This window comes from Oncorhynchus gorbuscha, linkage group LG05 (genome assembly GCF_021184085.1).
Source record: "Oncorhynchus gorbuscha isolate QuinsamMale2020 ecotype Even-year linkage group LG05, OgorEven_v1.0, whole genome shotgun sequence".
Classification (NCBI taxonomy): domain Eukaryota; kingdom Metazoa; phylum Chordata; class Actinopteri; order Salmoniformes; family Salmonidae; genus Oncorhynchus; species Oncorhynchus gorbuscha.
The window spans coordinates 8,960,374-8,974,570 of NC_060177.1; the positions used below are offsets into that span (position 1 = coordinate 8,960,374).

Consider the following 14,197-nt stretch of genomic DNA (forward strand, 5'->3'; position numbering starts at 1 on the left):
ATGCTTTTTATCATTCAAACTAACAATTCATTTGGTTTGTTTGCTGCATAGTTGCAACCGTCAACGACTCTAATACCAGCAACGGTTATCAGAGATTTGAAAGCACAACCTAAAAGCATGTTTTGGGATGACCATTGGTTTCCCATGTATAACAAAACGGTATTGCTTATGCATTGGCAGCCATGATGGCACTAATGCAATATTCATCATATACAGTACAATGGGCAGGCTATGACATTAACTGCAGGGCTGAATGTTAAGCACATCTGCTTAGCGCATTAGATACAACATGACCTCTAACTATAGGTCAGTGTTCAGAGGGCTCTCTCAGACTCTTCAACATGACGACGGGCCTGACTGATCGCTGTCACGAACGTATGGAAAGAAACTTGAACTTTTGAGCTTCACAATTCTTGTGGCAGTCCTAGGTAATACAGAGGCCACATCAAACATTACCTTTGTAATTTTACACAAATATGTTTTTTCCCCCCCAAAGCAAAGTATAGATTTAGTGTAAGAATCTGTCCATAAGTCACTATTATACTGAATCGAAGCTCAGCCAGTTTCACATTGATTAATTCAACTAGCATCTTGGCCAATTAGCCAGGAACTTGTTTCAGGAAGGTATCTAATAAGTCTTCAAAAAGGGACTTATCATCCAAAATAGTGACAGCTCAGGTGTTTTTTTCTCTCTCTGAACAATAGTGTGCTGCCTTGAATAAGATGGTCACAGCAGTCCAGTGATCCTATTGGGAGTCTATTTTCCCAGATTTACATTGGCCCCCCCTCCGGAAACACTTGGAGCGAATGTTAGCCTCCGTGCCTGTAACTTTCACAGCTCGCCTGGAGTTGTGTGACATGACCAGGGGAAGTATTTTCCATGCTAAATGGGCACGCAGTGAGTGAACAAAGGAATGAGAGGTGGAAAAAGACCATGGAACACCAGACAAGGTCTGACTGGAAAGTTAGCATAAAACAGGCCTAGCTTTTACTCCTACAGCCAGAATAAACTGACAATAAGACAATTTTGAGAAAGTTCTAAATAACCTTCAAATGTACATCTATTGTGATAGAATATCAAAGAGTGCTTGTTGTTTACACACCCGCCCCCAAAAGTCATCCTTATATTCAAGAAAACAAGATCCAGCTGTAGAAAATGTTCATCTTTTTTTGTAACATTAGCCAGTAGCCTATTGCTGGCAGATGAAGGGTAATATCTCGGGCCCCCATACTCAATAGGCAGACCATGGTTCGAATCTGGACCCAGAACGGGGTCAATACAGACCAGGGGTCCCGACTAATAAAAAAATAGAACCAAATAAAAAAAGGTAAATGTTTTAACTCAGTCGGACCCCTTGTATAATATGAACACACATAAGACATTGCAAAATGTGTAGAATTGCAGGAAATAAGCTTTGAAAACTGCAAAATTCTCTCTTTGCCAAAAAAGGGGTGTGAACAGTTTGGGGTCACATGGGTTGCTAGGTTGGGGTTTGTTACTACGCCGATAAATGACAATATGCATTTGGGACCTTCGCCAATTATATAGTAAGGGAGGGCAGGGGGGATGTTCATCGATGCAATTGTAAACTCTATAGGTTGCTATAATGTTTTTAGGATTTGGGCTTATTTCATAAAATAGTGGGAAACAACTTTTCCATCATCAAGTTGTCAAATTTACGTTAGACAGATGGCAATGACATTAGCTTGCAAAGTTCATCAAAAATAGCTGGCAATGCTAACGTTAGCTAGCTCAAATCTGGAGGTCTCCCCTCAATCTTAGCTACCTAGTTAAAGTAATACTGCATCTAAAGTCAATCTGGTGACATCAAAATAATAAAAAAGGTTTTCCTAATAATGATTTGCCTTCTTAAGAAATGTAATTGTGTTTTCAAGCCACAGCAATGCACTTTAGAACAAATATTCATCAGCACCCAATAAGGATGTATTGAGCAGCTCAGTTGGGCATCAGTCCTAAAAACAAACATTCCAAAACATATTGTCACGCAACATGCAACCAATGAATTCAATTACTAGAGGGACTGTGTCATAAACCCTTAAAGTTCCATAATGGAGTGAAAATGGCCAGATAATGCTTATTTGAAAGAGAATAAAACAGGTCTGATTATATAAAGTGATCTATAACAGCTGTAGATGTAAAATATCAATCAAATGTATTTATGTATTTATAAAGCCCTTCTTACTTTATAAATATGATGTCACAAAGTGCTGTACAGAAACTCAGCCGAAAACCTCAAACAGCAAGCAATGCAGGTGTAGAAGCCCGGGAATGACGTGACTCCCGACACATTTGGGGATATCATGGTTTCATTTATTTGACATTCAGAGGCTGAGCTACAACCTTCTATAGCAGAGGAGACAAAAAATACACTTTGCTTGGGAAGTAATCTAATTATTTCACTACCATTTGATTAAGCTATTCACTTTCTGTACAATAGAAGATGTTTAACCTCAGACAGCTTTTAGCAAAACACTTGACCTTCTCTCATTGGGATTAGCCACGGAAGAATAGCCAGAAGTTAAATGTAACATTTTTGGAGAAATATGATAAGACGAACACATATCTCGCCGTCCATTTAATTATTTTACCCCTTTTTCCTCCCCAATTTTGTGATATCCAATTGGTAGTTACAGTCTTGTCCCATCGCTGCAACTCCCGTACGGACTTGGGAGAGGCAAATTTCAAGAGCCGTGCACCCTCCGAAACACCAACCCAGCCAAGCTGCTTCTTGACACAATGCCCGCTTAACCCGTAAGCCAGCCGCACCAACATGTCGGAGGAAACACCATACACCTGGCGACCGTGTCAGCGTGCATTGCGCCCACCACAGGAGTCACTAGTGTGCGATGGGACAAGAACATCCCTGCCGGCCAAACCCTCCCCTAACCCGGAGGACACTAGGCCAATTGTGCACCGCCTCATCGGTCTCCCAGCCGCAGCCGTCTACAAAAGAGCCTGGACTCGAACCAGGATCTCTAGTGCGATGCAGTGGCTTAGACCACTACGCCACTCGGGAGGCCCTTCGGTGTCCATTCTTATCCTATAATTTCGGTAATTTGTGTGGTATTAAAAAGAATATTCTGCTAATGTTTAAAATTATGTAGAGTTTAATGAAATGTTTATAAAAGGCAATATTTTCTTGGGTCTGTAAATATGATGATAGATTCATGCAATGCTTTTACTATAAAGGAGAACTTTCCACTCCTACTCTTGTCCATGGTGGTCTGTGAACCCACAACCTTCTGGCCTGCAGCCCTGTGCAGTGTGCGTTATCAAAATTCCTGCATTGCCATGTAAGGCTTACAGGACAAAGAACAGTTTCTAAAACTGCATATCCAAGGCGCTAGTATGTCCAAGAAGTGAGGTTAAAGGGTAATTCCATCTTGGCCTAATCATTTAGTTGACGTAACCATTTAAGCTAAATAAATCTATCGCTTAAATTATGAAATACCTTTAGACCTCATTTGCTAAGAGTGATGAAGCAGTAGGTAAAATTAACTCAAGGGATTTCTTCCAGAAGCAACTTTCGCTACATACCCTTCAAGTTTCCTGTGATTGTTCTAGCATATTAACTAAATGTCAACAGGGGTTTCTCAATAGAGATGAATTAAACAAAGATTTGGCCCCGTCCTCTCTCCACAAGAGACACTCCCTTTTAGAGGAGAACTACTGTAGGAGCGAACTCCGTACTTTTAAAGGGACACTAATAACCAAATAATGAGTAGGCTAGTGACCAAGGCTAGTAACAAGTAGGCTAGTGACCAAGGCTAGTAACAAGTAGGCTAGTGACCAAGTAGGCTAGTGACTAAGTAGGCTAGTAGCCAAATCATAGGCCTGACCTGCATTTAAACTCAATTTGGTGAAAACAGAAAATACAGCCGGTAATGTTAGGAAAAGAAAAACAATTCCTTGTTTTCGATCACTCTTGATAAGCGGAATACCTATGTGAGAATGATGTTCATTGACTACAGCTCAGCATTCAACACCATTGTCTCCTCCAAGCTCGTAACCAAGCGTATGACTTTGGGTATGAACACCTCCCTCTGCAACTGGATCCTGGACTTCCTGATAGTACGACCCCAGGTACATCACCTCAGCCACGCTGACCCTTAACACAGGGGCCCCACAGGGGTGTGTGCTTAGTCCCCTCCTGTACTCCCTGTTCACCCACAACTGTGTGGCCATGAACAACTCCAACATAATTTTCAAGTTTGCTGATGACACCGTGGTGGAAGGCCTGATCACTGGCGACGATGAGTCAGCCTACAGGGAGGTCAGTAACCTGGCAGTGTGGTGCCGGAGCAACAACCTCTCCCTCAACATCGGCAAGACCAAGGAGCTGATCGTGGACGACAGGAAACGGGGGGGCAGCAGGTAGACCGCTTCAAGTTCCTCTGTGTCCAAATCACTAAATACTTCAAATAGTCCAAACACACACACACACACACACACAGTCATGAAGGCGCAACGGTGCCTCTAAACCCCTCACGGGGTTGAACAAGTTTTGCATGGGCCCTAAAATCCTCTGGCTTCATCACTGCCTGTTATGGCAATAGCACCACCCTCGATTGCATGGCGCTACGGAGGGTTGTGCGGACAGCCTAGTATATCACTGGGGACGAGCTCCCTGCCATCCAGGACCTCTACAGCTGGCGGTGTGAAAAGAACGCCTGGAAAATCATCAAAGACTCCAACCACTCAAGCCATAGACTATTTTCTCTGGTGCCGCACGGCAAGAGGTACCGGTACATCAAGTCTGACACCAACAGGCTCTTGAACAGCTTCTATCCCCAAGCAATACGACTGATAAATAGCTAACAAAATAGCTACACAGACTGAGTTAACCTTCAATTGACCTTTTATTTAAATCTTTGCACTGTCTCTATGCACACTCACAGGGCCCTACACACTCGCACTCCATCATTTAGTCACTCACACATAATATGCACATACATTTATACTGAATCTACACAGCCGCTCACATACAAGCTGCTGCTACTCTGTTAATCTTATATCCTGTTGCCTAGTCTCCTTACCCCTGTACATATCTACCTCCATTACTCCAATATCCCTGCACATGTAAATATGGTATTGGAAATTACTTATTAAAAATGTCCTATATTTAGTATGCTTACTTACTTAATTGTGTATTTTATATTTCTTATGGGGGGTTTTCTAGTAATACATTGTTATTAATCATTACATTGATAGGTTTTGAGTTTGCAAGAAAGGCATTTCACTGTACTTGTGCATGTGACATTAAAAGTAGAAACTGTCATTCTGACCAGTCTGAGCACCATGAGGAGTTAACGAGGGGAAAGCAATGGGGGAAGCCAAGCCTTTGAGGTTCCATAGCCTCCTTCTGTAATGGCCACAGAGAATGGGGAGCTTTGTTCAGGGGCAACAGGCATGTTCCACTTTAATGACTTCACTTCATGTGCGTGCCAATCACTTACGCCATACAATCCGGCCATGCGGCCGCACAACACTTTTCATGTGCGGCTGACCAAGTGACTCAGCACGTGACCTACCACCCCACAGAAGCATGTGGCAATGAGGTCACTCATGTTGGGTTTTAGAATCCTCAAAGGCATTGTGTAGGCCTATATGGGAAACGCATAGCATGGTCAGAGGAGCAGTTTGTTGCCTCGGTCCACCAGTGAACAAAACAATCAGGATAGAACTGACACAGTCTACAGTCTACATGTTGGCTACAGTCTCTGTGGTTGGGGAGCGATAGCTCTAGGGTGATGCAATAGTTGTAGATTTCTGCAATGGTCTTTTCCATCATGGAGGCTAGCCATCAACACTTTGGAAGAGCTCTGCTACTGCTCTGCTACTGCTGTGAAAGCAGCACCCCACAGCTCAGACTTTGGAGCGTCTACAGAGTAGTGTACAATGACTAAATAATGTGCAGCCAAATGGCCATTCACATTGATTTCACTGGTCCACCTCAAAGATAATCGGTTTCTAAAGTATACCACAGCATACCCCACCTAAGAACATACATGAACAATTTCCAGAGCCCCAGTGTACTGCATCTGCACTGCTTCCACTGCACCTGCACTGCTTCCACTGCACCTGCACTGCTTCCACTGCACCTGCACTGCTTCCACTGCACCTGCACTGCTTCCACTGCACCTGCACTGCTTCCACTGCACCTGCACTGCTTCTACTGCATCAGCACTGCTTCTACTGCATCAGCACTGCTTCTACTGCATCAGCACTGCTTCTACTGCATCAGCACTGCTTCTACTGCATCAGCACTGCTTCTACTGCATCAGCACTGCTTCCACTGCATCAGCACTGCTTCCACTGCATCAGCACTGCTTCCACTGCATCAGCACTGCTTCCACTGCATCAGCACTGCTTCCACTGAATCAGCACTGCTTCTACTGCATCAGCACTGCTTCTACTGCATCAGCACTGCTTCTACTGCATCAGCACTGCTTCTACTGCATCAGCACTGCTTCTACTGCATCAGGTGTTAGATCTCTGGCTACAACAGCTGCTGTAGCTACTCTGCTGCACTAACTATCACTCCCACTTTTGAACCCCTCTAGGTTCATATCAGCACAATGTGTTTTTTCTCAAGCCTTCATCTCTGATGGCTTGCTTTCCATATTACCCAGTAGGCCTTTAGTTCAACAAGATGAACCCCTTCATCACAATGTATCCAGTTGTGATCAGAAATATCCTGTAGCCAGGTCCTGACCCAGGCTATTACACATTTCAGGTATACAAGCTCCAGCCATGGACACTCCCCAGAACATCATATCATGACTATTCATTGGATGTTAACCATAGAGTTAACTCTGTGATGCTATCCCAGCATGCAGCTGTGTCTTCTCAGTCCCAATGCATTCCTCCAGACCCACTCTGATCACCTGTGCAGAGGATGGGCCAAAGTAACAAGCTTTATGGAGAATATAGTTGTCGTACCTGGGAGTTTTATTAGACATATGTACGAGATACACATGGTATACACAGTCCAACAAAGTGGTTACTTGCAGGCTCGACAATGCAACAACAATAAGAAATAAAAGTTAGTTCCTAAACATTCATTATATTTTAGTCATTTCAAAATGTCTTGTTGTTGCTCAGCATTGAGTAATCGCTTCCCATCATAACCATATCAGACTCCAGAGGCTAAAAAATAACCAAGCTACAGAAGACATGTATAGAATACAGGCTATAGCCTCTACACTGGCATTACAAACAATAACATTCTACAAAGATCATATAAACATTCTCAATCAACTCAGTATGAGGATAGGTGAGCTTGAGGGATAAGTAGTGGATAAGGCTATGGAACAAATGTTATGGGCTAAGGAGTGCTGCTCTGGGCAGGCCCCATGATTCAGCAGCTTATACACCCCTTCAGACCTCCTCTACAATTCCACTGCTTTGCAGTCTGTACTGCACCCACTGCATTAGAAGCTATTCTGGCTGACCTCCGCTAAATAATACATGCAAACATTTACCCGCCCCAGACAGAGAGAGACAACACACCTCTGCTATTGCTCTCAATTGTTGTTCGATTACTTTGTGTCAAAAGAGGGTGGTCTGAGATCACTTGAAGTTGGCGGGACATTGTAACCTTCCTATTTTGCTTGATACATTTGATTGGATACAATGCATCTGCATGGACGTTGACAGATATTGTCTTGATTTGACTTGAATTAATTTGGTTTAAAAACTACAACATCAGTTATCTAACAGCTCATGACAATAACTTACTACTCGAAAGCAATAGACTTTTGTAATAATGGGTGTCCCACTACTGACAAAGTAAAAATAACTAATTTTGGATGCAAAGATGTGGTTTCTTTAATACACGCACAATCTCAAAGTGGTCAAGCTTTAATCCAGTCAATAAATTAACACAGCGTTTCAAGTAATGGTAACTACACGCAATAAACTCCCTGTGGCTCAGTGGGAAGGGTAGTTCATCGCGCGATGAATGGAATTCCAAAAATCATATCGTCAATAGCAAAACCTTGCCTATTGGTACCATACCCCAGTGATTGGTACATACATATATATATTTATACACACATGAAAAGCCTCGTTTGGGACAGTAACAACACTTCTTACCTTACTACATCAATGAACGTTAATCCAAATCTGTTGTGCGCGGAAGCCTTCTCGTTTGGGACAGGGGAATTAGTACACAAATGCAACTCTCAAATCTGATTTTTAATTCCCTGGGTTTCCTTAAACAACTGCGCCTTCGTTCTTCTCTCCAAATAACTTCCCCCGAAAATGATTCAAAATTCAGATCAGTCCCGAACAGTGACGCATATTTGTCCTATTTTCTTCTCTTCTTAAAATGTATTAAAAGCAGCCCTTCCTATCCCCGGTGACGTTCGATGAAACCTCTGCTGCCTTTTCCCCTTGCTAAACAGTGCGCGCTCACGCTACTTGATAGGCGGGGTGAAATAATCAGGGAGGGAGGGTTTCCCAGAGAGGTTCGAGGGGATTGGATGTACCGACTCATTCAGCGAATCACCCGCATGGACAGAGCGAGTCTCGGAAAGCCCACTTGCCCCGCAGTACTGTCGCAAAATGTTTACAGTAGTGGAGCAGTTTGTACTCGTTTACGTTTCTTACTGCAACGAGGAAGGAAGGTTGCATTTTTTGATGGACGTGTTTAGTGAATGTGTCTGGTAAGGTATGTGAAATAAAATGTAAGTTTGTTTATTAATTTCGTACATCGTAAAACCCACTGTGCATGCCAAACTCATTGGCCTGGGAGTCAACACTAGCTAGCATAGCAAAACGCAATGCAGCGCCAGCAACCTGCCAACTTTGACCAAAATAAAAATGTTTTAGCTATGACTAGCTAACTTAGTGTGTTGTTAGATAGGCTTTATAGCTATAGTACTAATTGTGAGATTGAAGATTATATCCAGTAGAAGTTTTATTTATTTATTCATAGCTAATCAGCCTACCAACGTTGCTACGGTTAGGTTAGCTATCTATTAGGCTAGGGATCTGGAAAGTACTTTCAGCACCTAGGCTATAGCTAACTAGTAGAAAACCTAGCTAGCGCTCATTCCTGAAAAATTCCTGAAAAATCTGACAAGATGACAGTTTGTGATTGTGTAGAGTAGTGTTGCTTCATCTTTCACTTAATCTCCCCAAAACCGGTTCCTCCATGTTTTCCAGACTGACCCTGTCTACCTGTCCGCCCCCACCCTGCCTTGGAGAGAATGGATCCCGTTGTGTTGAGCTACCAGGACAGCCTCCTGCGGCGCTCTGATGTGGCCTTACTGGAGGGCCCTCACTGGCTCAACGACCAGGTCATCGGCTTTGCCTTCGAGTACTTTGCTGCTGAGCTCTTCAAGGGCCTTGGCGAAGCGGCCATCTTCATCAGCCCCGAGGTCACCCAGTTCATCAAGTGTGCTGCCTGCCCGGAGGAACTAGCCCTGTTTCTGGAGCCGCTGGGGCTAGCTTCCCGGCGCTGGGTCTTCCTGGCTGTGAACGACAACTCCATCCAGACTGCCGGCGGCTCTCACTGGAGCCTGCTGCTGTTCTTGCGCGACGGCGGCCATTTTGCCCACTACGACTCGCAGAGTGGTGGCAACTCGCTTCACGCCCGGCGGATCGCCACAAAGCTGGAGCCCTTCCTGGGGTCGGGGAGGAAAGTGCCCTTTGTGGAGGAGCCCTGTCCTTTGCAGCAGAACAGCTATGACTGCGGCATGTATGTGATCTGTAACGCAGAGGCCTTGTGTGAGAGGGCCAGAGTGGAGGGCTCGCCTCGCCTCCCTGTCCAGACCATCACCCCGGCCTACATAACGCAGAAGAGGCTAGAGTGGTGCAGACTGATCCAGAGACTGGACAGAGATTGACCTGGGGAGCTATGTTCTCCTCCTCAGCACTAAGCGTGTCCTCAATGTACTCAGAGGAGAGCCTTCAGGAGTTTTAAGGTCAATGAAGGAATGCACAGGATCTACATTCACAATCACAAAGATATTGCCTTTGAAAGTAAAAGATTGAAGCCTTGTTCCAATATTTCAGGCTTCATACAACAATTGCTGTCATATTTACTCCTTATAAAGCCAGAACAACACATGTAAAAACTGCACCTGCATGCCTATACAATATGTCTAATTTATTAGCTATTTGTCATATTCAGCACAAGGAGTGGGTTACAAATCAAAGTTTATTTGTCGCATGACAGAATACAACAGGCGTAAACCATCCAGCTAAATGTTTCCTCAACAGAGTTCAATATCAGAGGTAGGAAATAGAAAGTCCAGAATAGGATCTTACAAAAAGCACATGAACAACACTAGGTCAGGTATAAAAATAATAATGAACACAGGAGAAATGGACATCTTGAAAAGAACGACACGTTTTCTCTTCACTGTATTTCATTTGATCTTGTAAGAAAATGTTTAAATTGTTTACAATGATTTTTGCTCAGGTTTGCTGTAAATAAATTAGAATTGATATGAAGAATATATCTTAGAATGTTAAATATACAGTAACCTCACAAGGAAGAAATGTTTGGATGCAATTCTACCTGTTGATCATGGTCAAATGATGGTTGTGTGGCGGCACCAGTTCCATGATCCTCTTCGTTTACTAAACCTGCAAATAAAACCTAGTCCTCATCTTAGTAAACCATTAACATTTACACAGTATCTCCATGATACACTTCCAATAAACCAAGCAAGGAACATGAAAGTGCCATATCTTATATATGAGATTATATGCATATAATGAGAAAAATTAATTTCATGTTGAAATTGTTACAGTATTTTGGATGATAATAAAGGAATGAATCTGATATCAATAAGCAGCCCAATTTGGTTCCACTTTGTGTCAGTAGCATGCAAGCAAATACATGATTCAAAATCAACAAGACTATGAATAATGAATTGAAGTACTAATGTAGTAATGACATATCAATTATTTATTTATTCATTACTGGCTGAGGCAATGATGAACACCTGAAGAATAGAAAACCCATTCGATCCTGGAATGAATCACAAGGTCCCGCAAGGTCCCGTTTACGGCTCTATTCAGTCTGTATCGCTGAAGCGTTACAGGTCATTTCCGATTGAGACGATTTCCAGTCAGAATGCCAAATGTCAGGCAATAGTAGTGTAATTAAAAAGACTGTTTTTAGTGTAGTGCAATAGTAGTGTAATTAAAATGACTGTTTTTAGTGTAGTGCAATAGTAGTGTAATTAAAATGACTGTTTTTAGTGTAGTGCAATAGTAGTGTAATTAAAATGACTGTTTTTAGTGTAGTGTAATAATAGTGTAATTAAAAAGACTTTCTGTGTAGTGTAATAATAGTGTAATTAAAATGACTGTTTTAGTGTAGTGTAATAATAGTGTAATTAAAATGACTGTTTTTAGTGTAGTGTAATTAAAATGACTGTTTTTGGTGTAGTGTAATAGTTGTTTAATTAAAGACTTTTTTGTGTATTGTAATAGTAGTGTAATTAAAAAGACTTTAGTGTAGTGTAATAGTAGTGTAATTAAAATGACTGTTTTTAGTGTAGTGTAATAGTAGTGTAATTAAAATGACTGTTTTTAGTGTAGTGTAATAGTAGTGTAATTAAAATGACTGTTTCTAGTGTAGTGTAATAGTAGTGTAAGTAAAATGACTGTTTTTAGTGTAGTGTAATTAAAGTGACTGTAGTATAGTGTAATTGTAGTGTAATTTAAAGGACTGTTTGTAGTGTAATTGAAGGACTGTTGCCTGACATTTGGCGTTCTGACTGGAAATAGGCCTGTCCCCTTACCCTCTTCACACTTCATGTAGGTCTGAATGAATTGGATAGATATAAACATGCATGCTTCAACTTGCCCTCTGATCTACACAGGTGCTTAGGATGAAGTAGGGGGTTGTTTCTGGGAAGATCTAGATTTCCCTTCCAAAGGGCAGCCAGTCATCACAAACAGTATTATTACACAACTCCTCAGACTATATCCATCTGGGGATACAATACATAAACTTCCCGACAGGCAGAATTCATCTACAGCGTTGAGAATGGGTGCCTATAGCGATCATTCCTGACCTCCATCTCATCTGAAAGACTTCACTCAGTCAACACAGATTGTATTTTAAATCCCAAGGCTATGGGAAACAGTCAGGATAAGAACGGGCTTTTCTTTTCCGCAAATGTAGAATCTGAACCATCCATATTTATAGGTGGTATCAGTTTTAGACTTTTAGACAGGCTTAGCTTGTCAGCGGGGACGGCCATGATGCAGATAGCCCAGAGATGATCCACTGCAGGCTTGTGGCGGAGAACACATGACATTCCACAGACGCCTCACACCTCATAATACGTCGTAATACTCCAGTCAACCTATGAAGGCTCTAGATCACGGTCGTCACAGCTATGCCGTTATGCAGTACCATATACAGTGCTTTCAGAAAGTATTCACACTCCTTGAGATGTGTCACTGGCCTACACACAATACCCCATAATGTCAAAGTGGAATGATGTTTTACACAATTGTTACAAATGAATACAACATGAAAAGCTTAAATGTCAATAAGTATTCAACCCCCTTTGTTATGGGAAGCCTAAATCAATTCAGGAGTAAACATTTGCTTAACAAGTCACATAAGTTGCATGGACTCACTGTGTGTAATAATAGTGCTTAACATTCTTTTTTTAATGACTACCTCATCTCTGGACCCCACACATACAATTATCTGTAAGGTCCCTCATTGGAGCAGGTCATTTCAAACAGATTCAACCACAAAGACAAGGGAGATTTTTCAATGACTCGCAAAGAAGTGCACCTATTGGTAGATGGGTAAAAAAACAGCACTTTGAATATTCCTTTGAGCATGGAGAAGTTATTTATTACACTTTGTATGCTGTATCAATACAGAGAGTCAATACAAAGATATAGGCGTCCTTCCTAACTCAGTTGCCGGAGAGGAAGGAAACCGCTCAGGAATTTCACCATGAGGCCAATGGTGACCTTAAAACAGTTACAGAGTTTATTGGCTGTGATAGGAGAAAACTGAGGATGGATCAATAAGATTGTAGTTACTCCACAATACTAACCTAAATGACAGAGTGAAAAGAAGGAAGCATGTAGAGAATAAAAAAATCCCCCAAAATATGCATCCTGTTTGCAATAAGGTGCTAAAGTAAACTGCAAAACAAATGTGGCAAAGAAATGTACTTTATGTCTTGAATACAAAGCGTTATGTTTGGGGCAAATCCAGCACAATGTCACTCTTCATATTTTAAAGCATGGTTGTGGCTGCATCATGTTATGGGTATGCTTGTCATCGCCAAGGACTAGGGATTTTGGGGGGGATAAAAATAAACGGAATAAAGCTAAACACAGGCAAAATCCTAGAGGAAAACCTGGTTCAGTCTGCTTTCCAACAGACACTGGGAAACAAATTCACCTTTCAGCAGGGCAATAACCTAAAACACAGCCAAATATACACTGGAGTTGCTTACCAAGACGATATGGAATGTACAGTACCTGGATGGCCTAGTTACAGTTTTGACTTAAATCGTCTTGAAAATCTGTGGCAAGACTTGAAAATGGCTGTCTTTTTTATTAATTACATTTTTATTTAAGAAGGCAAGTGAGTTAAGAACTAATTCCTATTTACAATGATGGCCTACCCGGCCCAATAGTGCACCACCCTATGGGATTCCCAATCACAGCTGGATGTGATGAAGCCTGGATTCAAACCAGGGACTGCAGTGACACCTCTTGCACTGAGATGCAGGGCCTTAGACCGCTGCACCACTCGGGAACCAATCAGGATTGTCTAGTAATGATCAACAACCAATTTGATAGAGCTTGAAGAATTTTTAAAATAATCATGTGCAAATATTGTACAATCCAGGTGTGCAAAGCTCTTAGAGTCTTACCCAGAAAGACTGATAGTTGTAATCGCTGCCAAAGGTGATTCTAACATTTATTGACTGTATTTTTTTTGCTAACATTTCTAAAAACATGGTTTCACTGTCATTATGGGGTATTGTGTGTAGATCGGGGAGAAAAAATCTATTTAATCATTTTTGAATTCAGGCTGCAATAAAACAAAATGTGAAATAAATCAAAGGGTATGAAGTCTTTATGAAGGCATTGTATAGTTAATCAATAAAATCTCAGGGGGTGTTGTCATGTTTTGTCATTGATTATCATGTCTTGTCTCTGTGCTTC

The 14,197-nt window shown here is 41.9% G+C and overlaps 2 protein-coding genes across 4 annotated transcripts in view; one reads left to right on the forward strand and one right to left on the reverse strand.

The window, feature by feature from the left end:
* The window catches only part of LOC124035399 (unconventional myosin-IXAa-like), a 212,282-nt gene extending 203,866 nt beyond the window's left edge, over nt 1-8,416 (reverse strand). The window contains 1 exon segment of the mRNA XM_046348850.1: nt 8,120-8,416. The gene's annotated coding sequence lies outside the window, so the exon portion shown is untranslated.
* Nucleotides 8,417-8,558: 142 nt separating this feature from the next.
* senp8 (SUMO peptidase family member, NEDD8 specific) lies at nt 8,559-10,826 on the forward strand. 3 transcript variants are annotated; one of them, XM_046348948.1, is made up of 2 exons: nt 8,559-8,696; nt 9,194-10,826. In XM_046348948.1, the coding sequence occupies exon 2, from the start codon at nt 9,238-9,240 to the stop codon at nt 9,874-9,876; it is 639 nt and encodes a 212-aa protein (XP_046204904.1). In that variant the 5' UTR covers nt 8,559-8,696; nt 9,194-9,237; the 3' UTR covers nt 9,877-10,826. The 3 variants fall into 3 exon arrangements, with proteins under 3 accessions (XP_046204904.1, XP_046204903.1, XP_046204905.1); XM_046348947.1 differs by having other exon boundaries at nt 8,562-8,712; XM_046348949.1 differs by having other exon boundaries at nt 8,562-8,691.
* Nucleotides 10,827-14,197: the final 3,371 nt, after the last annotated feature.